Source organism: Eretmochelys imbricata, chromosome 2 (assembly GCF_965152235.1).
Source record: "Eretmochelys imbricata isolate rEreImb1 chromosome 2, rEreImb1.hap1, whole genome shotgun sequence".
In the NCBI taxonomy this organism is placed as follows: domain Eukaryota; kingdom Metazoa; phylum Chordata; order Testudines; family Cheloniidae; genus Eretmochelys; species Eretmochelys imbricata.
Genome location: NC_135573.1, coordinates 257,711,369 through 257,728,354, shown reverse-complemented (window position 1 = coordinate 257,728,354; position 16,986 = coordinate 257,711,369). Strand labels below are relative to the sequence as shown.

The window sequence follows — 16,986 nt, the reverse complement described above, 5'->3', positions numbered from 1 at the left end:
AGCAAGTATTCGAATTTTTCAATGAAGTGGTTCTGCCTTGTGAATACTAAAGCAGATGAATATTCTGGCAGGAATGCTGACCGAAATAGTTAATGTGACAGGGATAATGCAGAACATTCACAGAAAGCAGAATTCAAAGAGCAACTATTCACACAAGAAACTTGATTCTGAGAGCTAAACTCATCCAATCAGGCAACAGAAACAGCCCCTGTGACCTATGTGTCCATTCAAAACTGCTTGAACAGCATATGCCATAACGACACCATTTCTGCTCCCACATTAATATGAAGGGATATTAATGGAGCAGGAAGTTCTACAGTTCAGTGCAAGAAGATATTATAATAAATCTCTGGCCACCTTGAAGCTTCTTGGGTGTTACTGCGTTGTACACAATGACCACTATGCTGTATGCTCAGTATTTCACAGTGACAAAGGGATAGAACCAAGAGTCTCCTACTCTAAAGGAACAGGCTCTTTCTGCTTCAGCCTAAATGGGACTCTCTATTGGGTGCATGCAGTATAGGGCCTATGAAACCCATCTGTGAGACATAGCTGAAATAATTCTGTCCAGCAAACTGCAGTGGGGTACATACATTACACACACACACAAAATTCACCACATTACAATATCTGTTCATGATTTTTACTACCATGCTTAAAGCATGTAAAATGCTGCTCTGGCTAAAATACCCTTAAGGTACCAGTTGTGGACTACAAAAGAGATCCAGGAGACAGCACTGAACGCAGCACAAATACTTAATGGTGGGGTAGGGAGGGAAGTTGCCATTTATACATAGAGAGACAATGCAAAGTTGTTTTTAGATTCTAAGGTGCTACCAATCATGTAGGAGAGGACTCTCTTCTTCTGGACATCCTGCCTTTAAAAGTGAATCTTCGCATGGAAAGACTAGAGAAGGAAGTGAGCACCGAATGTGTGGGTTCACGGACAAGGGGACTAGCAAAGCCTGTTGACAAGGCCGGAGGCACGTACCAGACTCCTGCGCCAGTTTCTGGGCTTTGCTCTCGGTGAAGGACGACATCTCATAGAAGGCAAGGGGAGAGGTGGCGCTGTCGAAGCCCTGGAAGTGGACGCTCTTGCAGTAGATGATGATGTCCGATAACTCCTTGGCCAGCTTTAATTTGGTGCTCTGGAGACAAGAAAGCAATAGGTTTGGCCTTCCCTCCACAAACCCCCTCACAACTGTGCAGACTATGCACTCTAGTGATCACCGGGGAAGGACACCAGGGCCTCATTCCTGTCTCCTTCACAGAGGGATCCCCCAGTTTTTAGCACCCAGAACCTTTCGTGCAACTGGGCTGTACCCAGCTTCCCCTCCTTTCCCAGAACAGGTTGCTTTCAACGCTGACCACATGAACAGGCGGATTCCTGGTTGCACATTTGGTCTAGGAAAACCCTATCCCGGTTAAGAAAAGACTTGGGATGGCTGTGGGATTGGTGTTTGCATGCTGTTACCCAGCTCACCCTTCTGGCTCACAGGCTGCTAGTGGCAGGAGGTCTGGGAAAGATCTGGGCTGTGTGTGTGAGCTCTAACTGGGTTTCATGCAGCAGCTGCTTTGTCGGCCAAGTCCCATTGTTGCTCAGTGTCACAGCATGATGGACCCCCACATTATGCAGGTGGAAAGCTCTGCGCAAGGCTTTCTGCAGCGCAGGACCAAAAATGTTTTGTTTGCACTCTCAGCCACAGCACTCGACTCCAGCATTCAGACTTTTCAGTTGAATCTCAGAAATTGATTGTCTCAGAGCCAGCTGTGCAAACCGGAAGATCTACCCTGGCTGGGAATAAGGGAACAGAGAGGGCAGGATTCCCGGCTCCACAAAGCTTGGAGCTCTTCATTCTGGGATAGACGGGTTCTGATTTTGTCATGTGATGCTTTGGCCCCTGTTGCTGCCACAGCCACCGTAATTACTTCAGGGATTTAACAGGAGCAAGCAGCTCCGGTGAGGGAAGGAAGCAGGAAAGAAAAATAACCAACATCCAAGGAAACACCTGCTTGATTCCAGACTAGACATGAAATATAAACCTCTGGAAACTAGGGAAAACGCATGATGGACCAGATCCACAGCGGGTGTTCATCTTCAGTGGAGCTACACTGTTATACACTCATAGTGAATCTGGCCCATAGTGCATAGGGACATTCACACACACCCGGAGGCTGGGAAACATCAGTGGTCTAAGATAAAGGGCCAAATTCTGCACATGGATGCTTCAGTGAGTTAAGCGCATGTGTCTAAGGGCAGAGCTTTCAAAAGCTATGTTTGAGTCTAGGGAAGGACCAAGATTCTTATAGTTTGGCCCTGCCTCGCCTGAACAGATCAGACCATGCCCCTTGGTGTAAATCAGCAGAGCTCCATTGGAGCGACACTAATTCATACCAGTTGAGGACCTGGTCACGTATTAGAAAGTGGGTTCGTTGGACCTACACTACGTTCAAAGCCCCATGTAGAAGGGTCGACTTTTCATAGCCCTATGAATGGTGCAATGGGATAAAGCGCTAATGTAATTTATTCACCTTAATTTGGGTTATTGCTGATTATGCACTATATGTATTTTATGTCTTTTTAAAACAAACTTTGTATTGTGGATCATCTAAGCACTATACCCAGATGTATAGACACTCTTTTCTCAACCTGTGTATTACATAATTTTAACATCAGCTTTAATAAAATGTTGAGGCCTTCTGCAGGCTGGACAGCCAGGATCTAGCTTATGCCCTTTCCCTCTCCACATAATTCTTCCCATTCAGTGATCTGGTCAGAGCTTTGACTTACTGTCCTCTTTTGTTCTACCTCCTTCTTCACAGACTCATCTTCCATTTCGGCTGCTTCATCCTCATCAGAGACATCTTCAGCCTCTGTGCTACTGTTCCCGTTCATCCCTATGGTGTCCTCCAGGCTGTTCAACTTCTTTCCCTTCACAAGGATCTTCCCCTTTAATTGCTGCAAAAGGAGTTGTGAAAAACGGGTGTAAGTCAGAGCAGAATCTGGCCTGATCTGTAATAAATCAGAAGGATGCTTGGCAGGACCAAGGCCCATTTGAGCTTTACCAGTCACCGGTTATTAGCCAAAGGAATCCAGTTAATGGACAAAGCCATCAGCCCACCCAGGCTGTACCCTACTCCCTGCAGTGGCCAATGCCTGAGATTTCAAAGAATGGCAACCACCTCCCAGCCCATCTGCAAAAACCGATGATAAGAAAAAACTCCTGTCTGAGTGCCCCAGGTAATCAGCGCGCTCTCTGAAACATGTAGTGAGATCCACCTTAAATTACTAGACATAACTACGAGTCCTATCAAAGGCTACAAAATTATCCAACTCTTTTTAAATATCTAACATCGCCCAATGGCCACAGAACAAGACTGAGAGTTAGGACAGACGGGATGTATTCCTGGCTCTGTTACTGCCTCACTGAGTGACCTTATGCAAGTCACTTAAGCTCCTTCAGCCTCTGTTTCCTCATCTGTAAAATGTGGATAGGGAAACTTACACCATTTTGTAAACTGCTTGAGAGCCATGGTGAAAAGTGCTATATGCCAGTAAGTGACAGCATGTATTTGACCAAAGGATTCCACATGATCACTATGCACTGGTCAGTATCTTGGACAATGTTCAGGGCCCGCTTTGAAGATATTCTGTGCTCAAACTCAAGGAGAGCTCTGGGCTTTTAGCACATCTCAGAGACATACTCTTTATAAGCAAAACAAAAAGATTAGGTGCCAGATCCCCCACTGGAACAGATCAGCATCCTCCAATACAGCAATGCCAATTTGCACCAGCTGAGGAGCTGGACCAAGACATTCAATTTTTGTATTATATGGCTTATCACAATCCATGAGAAGGTCCCGGGTGACTTGACCATGGTCTACAAATACCAATACGGGGGAAAGATTTCTGATAGTAGAGGGCGCTTTAGGGTCGGAAGTTGAAGCTAGATATATTTAGACGAGAAACAAGTGGCTAACATTTAACAGTGAGGGTAATGAACCATTGGAACTATTTACTTAGGGATGTGGTGGAATCTCCATCACTTGCTGTCTTAAAACCAAGACTGGACATCTTTTTACAAGTTCTCTTATGGCTCAAACAGAAGTTATGGGCCTGATGCAGGGATCGCTGTGTGCCACTCTCTGGCCTGTGTTATGCTGGAGGGCAGACTAGATGACTGCGGCTTGTTACTTTTTTACTCCAGTGGGCTGGGATTTTCAAAATCACTTAGCACCGGCCCACCTCTGCTTCCAGCGAACACGGTCGGAGATGTAGCATTGACTCCAGCCTGGGTGCTTAAGTCAGTGCTGAGTGTTAGAAAAATCCTACCCATAGTGCACAGCACTGTCCTTATCTTCCCAAGGAAAGATGGAATCTGCAAATTAACCACTCTACTTGCTTTGCTTTGGTATGACATGCACTCCCGCACTCTTTTACATCCTGCCAAGCACCCACAATCTGTAATGTATTTATTCTCTCAACACCCCTCTGAGGCAGGGCAATCCTCGTATCCCCATTTTACAGCGGGGGAACTAAGGGGCTACGTGTCTTGCCCGTGGTCACACGGGATGATTGTGGTGGAGCAAAGAATTGAACTTGGGTCTCCCAAAGCCTCAGCTAATGCCCTAACCACTGAACAATCCTTCCTCTATATTTCTGAGTGCTGTAATGGGAGAGGCAACAGTCATGTTGTTCTTAAATGACAGGGCTGTAGTAAACCAGGGAGATTTTAAAGCAATCAAGCAGTTTTCAAAGAATATTATACTCTCTTTGTGGGTGACAGCACATTGTAACAAGTCTCAGCAGAGACCAGCCTGACACATCATGCAGTCAAGTTGCAGTAGATTTTGCTGGCCTCACCGCAAAGTCTGGCTTGAACTGAAATTTGCCATTGGAACCTGATAAAGGAGCCAAGCTTTTTTTTCTTTCCCCCTTAAGATATCACAAATAAGCTGTTTACTTTGGAACAACTCCCCTGGCACTCAGAGTGCACAAAAGCTGCCAGCAGGAGGGTACCAATTATGAGGCAACATATGGCAGGAACAGACATCGCCAGTCCTCATCTGGGTATATCTCACTTAATTTCCTGCCACTGCCGGGGCCTCAGGGATTGGTGCACCCCAGCCCCTCCTATTCTTTGCCTTGGGCATAAAATAGTTTTGTCTCCGTAGGGGTGCAATACTTTGGTCTAATTGCAGTTGTTGGAGTGAGTATGCGGGTGCTGGTGGCCTGTGGTATACAAGAGGTCAGACTAAATGAGCTGGTGATCCTTTCATTTCTCTGCATTCATTTCAGGAGCCAGTTGAAAACTGTCCCTCTTTTTTTAAACACTCTCCATAGAGCTGCCCTCTCTTTACACCTTCCCTATGCCCTGCAGTACTTTAGCATCCCCCTGTTCCTCTCTGTCCTTCCATAACATCTAGACCTTGCAGGAGAAATTCATCCCTGCATAGAGGCCTATGCACCACTTACATCCCACTCAAGCCTTCAAACAGAGGGACTGTCAGGCCTCATGCTGGCACTCTCCACAGGGGTGGAGAAACTTCATCTCACTAGCGCAAGAGCCTTCTCCCAGGCAGATTCTGGACCAGCCTTTCCTGTATCTACTGCATATAAAAGCTGTGTGTTGCTATTAGTTATTACGTCTCCGCCTCATTGGTACTTTATCTCTGTGACGCTGCCTTTTTATCACAGAGCTCTCTAGGGAAAGGCACTTCAGACCTCCTTGCCACCGCCTCATTTCTGGGCCCAGAAGAAAGAAAATGGATGGGCCATGGCATAAAACGTAGGAGATCTAGATTTAATTCCCATCTTTGCCACTGACTTTGCATGACACCTTAGGCAAATCACTTAACTCCTCAGCTCTCCGCCGGCAAGAACAGACAAGTAATCTTTTCCCATTTTTTGAGTCTTTAAATCAAGACTGGATGGTCTTTCTAAAAGATACGCTGAACCTCACACAGAAGTTATGGGCTGATGCCAGAATCAATGAAGCTCTCTGGCCTGTGTTATACAGGACGCCAGACAATGGTCCCTTTTGGCCTATCAATACTGTCCGCCCCACCCCCCCCTTGCCTATACCTCTTGATTTCTTTCTAATTCTGCTGTGATTTAGTATTTATCAGTGAGGGTGAAATTCATTGGTAGGTCAATCTTAAGCCCTATTCTGAGAGCTTAAGTGGCACACTGGTCTTGATGCAACCCTCTTGCACGGGATGAGGTTCATAACTGAGCTGTGTGAAGAGTTTCAGGCTCCAGTTTCTGTAGAAGATGCTGTACTACAGTGGTCTTCAACCTTTTTATGCCCAAGATCACTTTTTGAATTTAAGGGCAACCCAGGATCTACCCCGCCCCTTCCCCAAAGCCCCACCGCACTCACCCCATCCCCCGCTCTCTCCGTCACTCGCTCTCCCCCACCCTCACTCACTTTCACTTTCACGGGGTTGGGGTTGGGGTTTGAGAGGGGGTGCGGGTTCTGGGCTGGAGCTGAGGGGTTTGGAGTGTGGGATAGGGCTCTGGGCTGAGCCTGGGGCAGGGGGTTGAGGTGCAGGAAAGGGTGAGGCGTGCAAGCTCCGGGAGGGAGTTTGGGTGCAGGACAGGGCTCTGGGCTGGGCCAGAGCATTGGGGTGCAGGAGTGGGTGCGAGGTGCTGGCTCTGGGAGGGGGCTCCGGGCTGGGTCAGGGGGCTGGGGTGCAGGAGGGAGTGGGGGTGCTGGCTCTGGGAGGGGGCCCAGGGCTGGGGCTTGGGGTGCAGAAGGGGGTTCGGGCACAGGAGGGGGTATAGGGTGCTGGCTCCGGGAGGGGGCTCAGGGCTGGTTTGGGGTACTGGTGCTGGAAGGGAGCTTAGGGCTGGGGCTTGGGGTGCAGGAGGGGGTTTGGAGTGCTGGCTCAGGGAGGGAGCTCAGGGCTGGGGTGCGCCCTCCCACCAGGCAGCACATACCTGCGACAACTCCCAGTTGGTGGTGGAACATGGCTGCCACTAAGGCAGGCTCCCTGCCTACCCCGGCCCAATGCCGCTCCCAGAAGGGGCCAACAAGCCCCTGCAGCCCCTGGGGGGCAGGGGCGGGCAGCATGTGGCTCCGCGTGCTGCCCCTCTCTGCAAGCACCGCCCCTGTAGCTCCTATTGGCCACAGCTCCCCATTCCCAGTCAATAGGATCGCGATTGACTGGGAGATCTAGGATCAACCAGTTCATCACAATCGACCGGTTGGTGACCACTGCTGTACTACAATAAAAGTTGCATTGAACCTTATTTCCATGTGGCTCGTGGGCTGAGCATTGGCACCCATCAGTCAGTATGGCTATCTGGAACAAGAGATGCTGACACCCTGATTTTCAGTGGCTTTCCCCCAGGATGAAGTTTAAAAAACTAAACTCTCGTTATGGCAGTCTCGGTTTCCCTCCATGTGATACTAAGTAGTTCCTGCCAAACTACGCCTGAGGGGAAAGAGAATCCACTCATTACTTCAGCTCTGCTGAGCACGTCCTTTGTGCTGTGTAGAAGCCCCAGAGTTCCTGAAATGCCTCAGTAAGTAACGGCAACTGGCAAGACTTGACCACAAAACCCACTTCATTTACCTGTGGGAAGCACAAGGGCGAATACAACACAATATATCCTGAGAGGCAGCAGGACTGGGAGTAGATGGAACTCTGGACTAGAAGCCAGGGATAGAGAGTCACGGTTGCAGAGCTAGCCACATCTCTGCCTGCCTTCTGGTCTCTCCGAGTGCAGCCCTGCCTGTCTCAGCCCTCGTGCCTTTAGCCTTCCCTAGGGTGGAATCCTATGATTCTCCCGCTTTCAGACCAGGCTGCGTGCTGCGATACCCCGCCTATCCACCATGCTGAGCCAGCAGGTCCGACGGACTTCAGGCACCAGCGGTTCTACCCTGTGGGAGTCTGTGACCAGTGGCATACATGACCAGACAGCCTTTTCGAACCAAAGTACTGATTATTTTAACAACAGGAACAAAGCATTTGTTGTCTTAAAACCCTTTTTCTCTAAACAGTCTACACGCGCATCCATCTTACGTAAAGCCCTATCATCCCCTGATGGTCATTTAGGCAGCCCTAACTTCTTCAGACTCCCTAGCAGGTCCCTGGTGTCTCAGTCTGGTGCCCTCAAACACCCCCCCAAATATTCCTCCTCACCCCCTTTGACAGAGTGCTCCCTTTTAAACTTGCCCGGCTTCTTCTGATCTCCTGTGGTCCCAGCCTTCCCCTGCCATGGTATTGTCTCTTAACAACTCTCCAGTGTGCTGAGAAGTGTCTTATCTTCAGCCATTTGTTTCCATCCTGCTTGTTTTTTCGCAACAGCCCCTTTTAAACTCAACAAGTCTATGCACAAAGTAAACATCCCAATTACGCGGTTGACACACAGTATTCGTAAGTTATTATAGAATAGCTCCAAATGCATCACACACAGTTTCATAGATTCATAGGGACCATTAGATCATTAAGTCTGAGCTCCTGTATAGCACAGGTCAAAGAGCTTTATACAGTTCTGCCACTGACTTGATACATAGCCTTGGGCACTTTACTTAACCTCTCTGTGGGCAGGATCCTGGTAGGGGCTGAATTCAGATGCGAATTAAAAGGGCTCAGCACCATGTCCCAGTTTCCACAGTGTGCAGAATAAGGATACTTTCCTACCTATCTGACGGGGAAGCTGTGAGGGTTACTGAGTTAATGCTTGTCAAGGGCTCTGAAGATCCAACACACTAATACTTATTACACCCTTATTTTGTACAATGTCTTTCAGGGCAACTGTCTCCCGAGCTGCTTTGCAGGGTGAAATAGCAATAACTGAACAATGACGTTAAAGGAGAACCGATGGCAGAGGATGGGAAAAATTAAGGGGCCCCAGCAAGAGAGGAGAAGAGACATTTTCCAGTGAGGTTATTAAGAGAGGCAGAGAGAGAGGAAAGCTATCCCAGAAAGGAGGGGCTGCAAAGGCGGCTCCCTCCAACACTGGAATAACTATGGAAAAAGACACAGAAGAGAACCTGGGGGAGGAGGCAGAGGACCAGACCTAGATTCACTAGTAGGGAGCAATTTGCGCTCCACTATACATGCAGTGGGGGCAGGACCCAAAAGAAACACTGATGGCAGAGGCTCTCAGGGTAAGTTGCTTGACTCAGTGTATCTTCCAAATGGCCCTGATCCTGCATCTTTTGGGGCAGCACCGCTACTCTATGGATGGCAAAAGCTCACTCCAGGTCTCACAGGCTATGTCTGCACTGGAATTAAAAACCCGCAGCTGGCCCATGTCTGCTGACCCAGCCTTGCAGGGCTCGGCCTAACGGGCTGTTTAATTGCGGTGCAAACGTTCCAGCTTGGGCTGCAGCCCGAGCTTTGGGACCCTGCCACCTTGCAGGGGCCTAGAGCCTGGGGCTCCAGCCCGAGCGCCAACATCACAAACTGCCCCTTAGATCTGAGCCCAAGTCAGCTGGCATGGACCATATGCGGGTTTTTTTATTGCAGTGCAGACACACCCACAGCAGATGGGGGATTGCAGCAGACTTGTGCAATGATGGCTCTGACTCAGGCAGACTTTCTGCCACTGAGGAGTGAATCGAGCCCAAAGAAGGTGAGATGGGCAGGGGGCCACTCCATGGAGAGTTAGCAACTCTGAAGTGTTGAGAGGCCAGGGGGACATGGTCACGTCTTACTGTATGTGAGATGATGGGCAGCAACACTCTTGGCACACCAGCCCATACAGCAATGGCATCGGGGCAGCCACTGAGAAGGGAGATGCGGTAGCCAAGGTGAGAAGCCATTGATTAAATGCCTGAATGGGGATGTCAGGGTCACAGCAAGAGCTATCCACTCTATCTATCTGGAGTGTTTTATGAGGACTCTCTAATATTTAACCCATCTGATTCCTCTAGTCACCAACAACTTTAACGAGTGCTTTATTTCAATTCCAGTGCTGGGCTGGCTAGGCTATTTTCTGCATGCTCTGTAGTTAGGATCACCCACCCGTGAGTTATTGTTCCATTCTGATCTAATTATTTCTTCCACTTGGCTCCCGAATGAGCTTTCTCAGAGACAGGGGGAAATAAAAGGCCAGGTGCCTTTCAGAATGGCAGTGAAGCGACTGGATCACGTGCAATGTGATAAAGAACAAGAGAGACAAACTTAGACAGCCTTACCAGGGAAACATCCAGGGGAAGATGGTTTCATGGAGAAGGAAGTTTCCATGGAGGGTGAACTAGTGGGGATGGGATGGGATCAGACATACCATGTGCCCAGCAATGCAAATCAGTCATCCATCTGTATAAAGCCTGCTAGGAGGCTGTCTGTGCTCCGGGATGGTGGAGTGAAGAGTGGCTGAGGAGGTCAATCCCCCCCAGCCCCATATGTGTAACTCTAGCCTCTCCTTTCTCCTCCCAGCCCCTAAGCAGCCTTCTATGCTGGCCTATGCAGGGATGTTACACAGACTGGTTCCATGGCCCGTGGGAGTGCCCTGGCACCCATGCAGCCATCTGCCAGTGGACCTCCCTGGGCAACCCCTGGGCGTAGCTTAAGTGGTTCACAGGCTTTTGCTGTCCCTCGGCAACCGGGTTAATTGCCCCTGATGTGAGTAGGCAATGAGATTACTCACGTGCATAAGGACTTCTCACAGCAGTAACGGTTTGCAGGATTAGGACCTACCAAAAAAGATACACACCCTAGACAGCACCGTAATTTATTAGTGCGAATCTGAACTGTGTCAACTTCCCTTTTCCTGCAGTGCGGTATATTTCTTTAAGTCCTAAAACTACCCAGCCAACAGACTCCATAATGATGCTTCTCCTGCTTTGCATTTTGTTTACCGCCTTCCAGCAGCTTGCCAGGGCTGGATTCCAAACTGAGAAAATAAATGGACACACTTTTTTCTCGTAAAAAATTCATTGCCCCCTCCCTCTTCCCTCGTCAGCTTTACTAGGAAGTGGAAAATCAAGGATGGTGTTTTACGTATAAATTATAAATGAAAGTATCTACAACAGTCAACAATTTGGTCTTGAGAAAAGATTCTACTAGGCACACATGTTAGGCAGATGGAGGAATAGTACAGGAGGGAAAAAGTGAGGAATTATTTTTATATCACTATTTTTTCCCTTTTTTAAAAAGCTGACTCGACCAGATCTTTAACTGATATAAATCAGCCTAGCCCCATTGACTTTAATGCAGCGACACTGATTTACACCAGCTGAGGAGCTGGCCCACTGGCTATTGGAGGAGCCAGAGGGCATATCAGGTAGATAGCAGGAAACAAAAATGTGCAAAATCTCGTTGGTTTTTGTTTGATTTATTATTTCCCATTTTATTTTTCAATGATTTTTAAAGATTTATATATATATATATATATATAATTTTACTGGGCTACGAAGAGTTAACAGCCCTTGGAAAAGCAATCAGCTGATTTCAGGATTTTTCACTGAGGGCAAACAAGGGGAGGAAGTGAGGGGAAAGTCAGTAACACGATCTCTCAAGAACTTGCTTGTCCAACTCAGTAAAATCTTATTCAATCCCCAGCCTTGGGGTGTGGCCTATTCCTGCACGAGCCACAGCACAGTCAGTGCTTAACTATGGAGTGAAATTCTTTTCCCTAATGCAAAGGTCCTAGTGGAGCAGTGGTGCATTTATTCATAATAATAAATCCTGTTTATTATAGCAATGCCTAGGGATCAACCAAGAACAGGGCCCCATTTTGTTAAGCACTGTACAAACACAAGGTAACACTCCCAAATGCCTTAAAATACAGCAGAACACGAGAGACGCCAAATTCCTATGGTATTTTTGACCGCTTTTCCCCCTCCCCTCTCTCCCACACTGACCATCAGATTTTCCCCATCCACAAACTCCTACCAGCACTTCCTGGGCCAATGAAGCTTTGGGTAAAAATAAGAATTTTAAAAAGCATTCAGAATGCCCTAGTTAATCCAAGGTCATTTTTGTCGCTGTATCTTCTCCTCCACGTGCTCCTATTTTGGAATCAGGCTGAAGTATCATAGAGCAGGACAGATTCTCAGCTGGTATAGATCGGTGTCATTGGCATCCAGGGAGCTACGCTGCTTCACTCCCAGCTGAGTGAAACTCTGGCTAATTTACTGCAACAGTCCTAATGAGTTCAGATCTGTATTGAATTTATTAGCAGCATGGATAGTAGCCAACCAACGGCTCACAAGTGTTAACTCACTGAGTTACCTCATCAGTCTGCTGGGTCTCTCCCTCTCCTATCAGGCCTAGGGGTCAGCTCCCCAAACTCATTGGCTGCACTGATGTGCAAGGATCTCTAGGCACATAGGGGCCTCCATGCAAGGGTCCCTTGCCTCTGCATTGCCACCCAGCTCTCTCCCTACTCACAATCCCTTGACAAGGCAGCTCCCATGCTCTCTATTACTCCTCAAGCTACCACTACCCTCAGAATCTCTCTCAGTGGGAAGAGAGTCTGCAATATGACATGGTTTGCAGTAACCTGCACTGATTTTCCCTAATCACGTTGAGGTAGGGAAGGGGTAGGGGAAATCAGTGCAGCATGGCTGTCTCAGTTCTATTCCCTGGGAACAGGCCAGAATCCTCATGGAATAGCTTCCCAGGAACTGAAGGGCAGCGGAAAACAAGCCAGGGAGAGCTTCCTTCCTCTTTCAGTACAGAACAGTGCTGCTCCTCTATATTATAATCAAGCAGTGGTCAATTCTGCCTATTCAGAAGCATGGAGACAAATCCCCTAGCTACTTCTCCCAAGGAGCTAGTCTGCCCCTCATCTACACTAAAACTAATTAGGATAACTCCAGCATCCAGAGGACTTTAGGCCCCGGAAGGTCATATTAACCAAGTTCTGTGTAAGGTGAGCATATAAAAAACAGACCTGTAATATCCAGCTAACTGGACGTGCCCTGTGAGAAAGCAATTGCTAACAGGGCTGAAGACATTGTCTGGCCTCTGGATCAGAAATTCCCTGAGTTCCACAGAGCCGGTCTTCAAGTGAGACTCCTCAGTGACTCTCCTTATCACGGTGAGTGATATTACATGAGTCTGATAAGAACACAGGCAGTGTAACAACACACAAAGCAGTAAAGTAGCTCCACTCACCTCCGGCGAGGGGAAGTCTGATGTATTTCCATCAAGTGGCATTACCAGCAGCATGTCCCCTAGGATCGTCTTCATGTGCTGAGCCATCATCTTCTGCTGTTCCAGGCTACAGTGGTTCTCCAAGGAAATGATTACTGGGTATGGCGAGGTCTGTGGTAGGACAGCAACATACATCATGGTTTAACTCTGGCAATCGCTTCCCTCCGGGTGTTATAAAACCAATGTGCTGCGCAGTTTTCAAAAGGCACATCTCATTGGAAACCGGGCCGTTAACACAGACGAGTTCAAATACACAGTAACTCTACACTATTTAACATTACACATTAATAGCACTATTTTGGTAGCCACCTACTGAAGCCTCCCAGGAAGCGTAATCTAGAGGCTAGGACGCTGGACTGGGAGGCAGGGGCTCAATTCCCAGCTCAACTGGTCCACAGACCTTGAACCAGTCACTTAACTTTCCCTGTGCCTCAGTTCCCCGTCTGTAAAATGGGGATAATGCTTCCTGACCTCAGGGTGTTCTGAAAGTAACATCCATTAATGCCTGTGAGATGCTCAGATACTAGTGTGACAAGGGCTAGACAGATCCTATATCATCAAGTCATTTCTTCCTTTCCTGATAATGCATCTAACAGGTTTTAGGACCTCAGGAAAGTGCTACCCACTGTACACCCCCATGGATATTTCCTTGCAATGTAGGCTTCTGATTTCTGCATCCTAAAATCCTGGGGAAAACAGGATGTTGGCTCTAAAGGCAATTTAACTGACGAAGAAGGAGCAAGCCTGAGTCCCCAGTGAGTCTGGAAGAACAACAGTCTTGATATAAAGGATGACAGCCCGGGGCTGCTATTCAAGGCACCCAGGTTTGATTGCTACATCCTGTAATTTACTCCCAGTAGGAAGAGAGAGGGAATATCTCCCATCAGTCCCTCACATGCACACACACGAATTTCTCTAAAACCTCTGGATAAATAAGGCTGAGCCATCAGACATCACAGCCAAGCTAAGCATGAAATGAACAGCTGAGTTAATTGGACTGCCTACATTTCCCATTGCCTACATGTATTATTGTTCTAATTTCTGGTTACTGTCTTCACTGTGGTAGGGGTCCAGGTCCCATCACGCTAAGTGCTGCGCCCATGGACAATGCAAAGACAATCCCTGCCCCAAATGGCTCAGCATTTCAATAACCCTCAGCTGCTGCTCACTGCAGAGGGCAAGGCACAGGTATGGCAGCCCAGAAAGGGACCAATGAGAAATGCAAGTATGCAGGTTTCATTCTGTGCGCACAATGGAAAGCTGATTATTTCACTGGAGCAGAATGTCTGCCTGTTTGTTCTCAGGGAAAAGAAATGAAGCTGCAGGATAACACCCCCCCCCCCCAATCCTTTGTTCTTACTTTGAAAGCATAGTTCTTGATGGCCTTTATGGCATCACTGAAGAGGATCTTGGAGGTGAGTGTGTAGCCATGATAAATAACAGGCTCTGAGTTAGGACCATCCCAGCAGTCCAGCTCCACACAGCGGCAGCCTTTGGTCAGGGCTCTGGAAACAAAGAATGGAGGCATTTGGGTTTTTCTCCCCCCTCCCCTCCAAAAATGGGACGATATTGTACATGAGCATTTCAATATACGCTCATGGATGGCTTTGACAAGTGCACAGTAAGTGAAAAAAGGGGAATCTGTAAAAAGTGCAATGGGACTGAGGAGCGGGGAGCTCAAGAGAGATCAGAGCAACTGAAAGGAGAGGAACTCAGAGAAACTGATGAGCAAGCTCAGAAATGCATAAAGGAATCTGAGGAGAGGGGAGATGGGAAAAGCTCAGGGCACCTGAAGATAACGGGGATCTGAAAAGCACGGGGTGGGGGGGGTGTTGGAGAGAAGGGAGATTAGAGAAGCCCTGAGATGGCGAAGAGCAGATCAGGAAAGGCTGACTGGGCATAAAGAAAGTGGATCAAAGAAGCCATGAGTAGCTGCCACAATCAGAGAGGCCTAGACCATGTGCATTCTTCATGCAGATTTGACAAGGAATTGGGGATGCATTTTCAAAGTTGTGCTCACTGACGTAGCTATGCGAACTTCACTGTCATTTAATGAGACTAAATCCCCTTTAGAAAGTTCACCCCACAGATTATACATCTTGAATGTATGCTCAGAAAGCCCCTGCCCTGCATTGTCTGGTTCAGTCATTTCCTGCCTTCAAACGTAAGTTCTTGTCTATATATTCATCACTGTGGGCTTCTGAAGATGATCTTTCCACTTTTCTCTACAGAGGCGTATGTGTACAGTAGGCCGTGTGTAGAATAATTCCCCCATATGCCTAAAGAGACCCATCTCCTATAAGCACTGCTACGAGACTTGTGGGAACCACCGAGTTAACCCCAATGGAAACAGGATTAAGTAATTTCCTGATATTGCAAAATGCACTCAAATAACTAATGAAAGCAATTCACCGAGCTAAACCCTCTGCCCCTCCCTGTCGCTTTTGACTCGCTAGCTGCTACTCCCCAACAATTCCATCGGGTAGGCAAGGAGCCATGGTAGCAGAGCACCTGCTCAGTGGAACTAGGGTTCACACTTTGATCATGACTCACGTGACTTGGGGGGTTTCCTCCTGGAATCATGCTATTGCCTGAGAATTCAGATTTCACTGAAAAAAGAGTAAATGTCCAGCCCTCCTGGCTGCAAAGAAAAGCTTGAAAACATAACCCGTGAAGTCCCCAACACCAGAAGACAAATGCAAAGCATGTTACATTTATTAGTTTTTAAATCTCATTCCTCTGGGGGCCTGACTCAAGATTATTGCACGCTTAGGGTTGGCAATACTGTCAGCTACAGGGAAGTATCTTGTTGCTGGTCTGTTTGCAGCTGTTTGAGGCCACTTCAACATTTGGCCACTAGCTGGCAGACACAACAATCAGCAATAAGGTTAGGGTCAGTTCAGGACAGGGTGGAACTGAACATTCAAGGGTCAAGTCTGCCTGTATGTGTTCTGTATCCTTGTACAATCTGTGTTGAGAGATCCCCCTTTACCTGATATAGGCCTCTGTGCTACTGGGCCCTCTGAGCTGGTCTTCCATTAGATAGGTATTGTGCGAAGATGACACCAAGTAGTGACTGAGGGGCTGAGTCATGTCCTGATAAACTTTACTGTGAGAGGAGTTGAATATGTTCCCCTCTGCAGACAGCAGATACATCAGGAAACCATCTTTGGTCATGATCTGTTGCTTCTTGGCTACCAGATAAAAGAAACATAAACCAGCAGTGAAAATATGACACCTTGGTACTGGAAGAATGTGAAACACCCTGAGCTGTGAGGCCCCTCAACACCACCTGCCCTAGTGTGAGGAAGTTTTATCTGTGCCTTGCTGTGCGTCAGCACTCTGACACCACTAGGTTCTGGCTACACAAACACTGCCTTCCATGCCTCCACTCTCTCTGAACAGGTTAACTAAAGGCACACACCAACCCCTGAGTCTTCAGAGCACTCCTTGTAGTGTCCAGCCCCTCCTAATGCCCAGGCCTGCTGTTCCCAAAACAGCAGTACACACCAGCTTGTAAGATTCAACTCCGGATCACCACTTTGCTTAACACCACAGCACTGAGATCTATTTACAGTGAAAACAAGAATAAGTTCATTCTCAAATACAGACATTCCAGCAATAATGAGTAAGAACACTGGAAACAAATGGTTACATATAAAACAAAATCATAACATGCTTTCTAGAGACTCAACTTAACAAATTACCCTCCTGTTTAAAGAAGCTTATCTCACCAAAAGTTATCTCCAGTGGTTTCAGCCAAGCCTGACTGAGACTCCACTTTCATGAAGCAAACTTGCTGTCTGTTTATGTCCTAGGTCAGGGGTGGGCAAATATTTTGACCTGAGGGCCACATCTGGGTATGGA

At 47.7% G+C, this 16,986-nt stretch overlaps 1 protein-coding gene across 1 annotated transcript in view; it reads right to left on the bottom strand.

Moving 5' to 3' along the window:
• PLCD1 (phospholipase C delta 1) overlaps window positions 1-16,986 on the bottom strand; it is a 79,762-nt gene that overhangs the window by 11,034 nt on the left and 51,742 nt on the right. The window contains exons 6-10 of the mRNA XM_077809515.1: window positions 16,112-16,313; window positions 14,480-14,624; window positions 13,081-13,230; window positions 2,792-2,959; window positions 992-1,148 (exon numbers count right to left, since the gene is read on the bottom strand). Of these exons, the coding sequence (XP_077665641.1) occupies window positions 992-1,148; window positions 2,792-2,959; window positions 13,081-13,230; window positions 14,480-14,624; window positions 16,112-16,313 (822 nt within the window). The remainder of the gene's footprint in view (window positions 1-991; window positions 1,149-2,791; window positions 2,960-13,080; window positions 13,231-14,479; window positions 14,625-16,111; window positions 16,314-16,986) is intronic.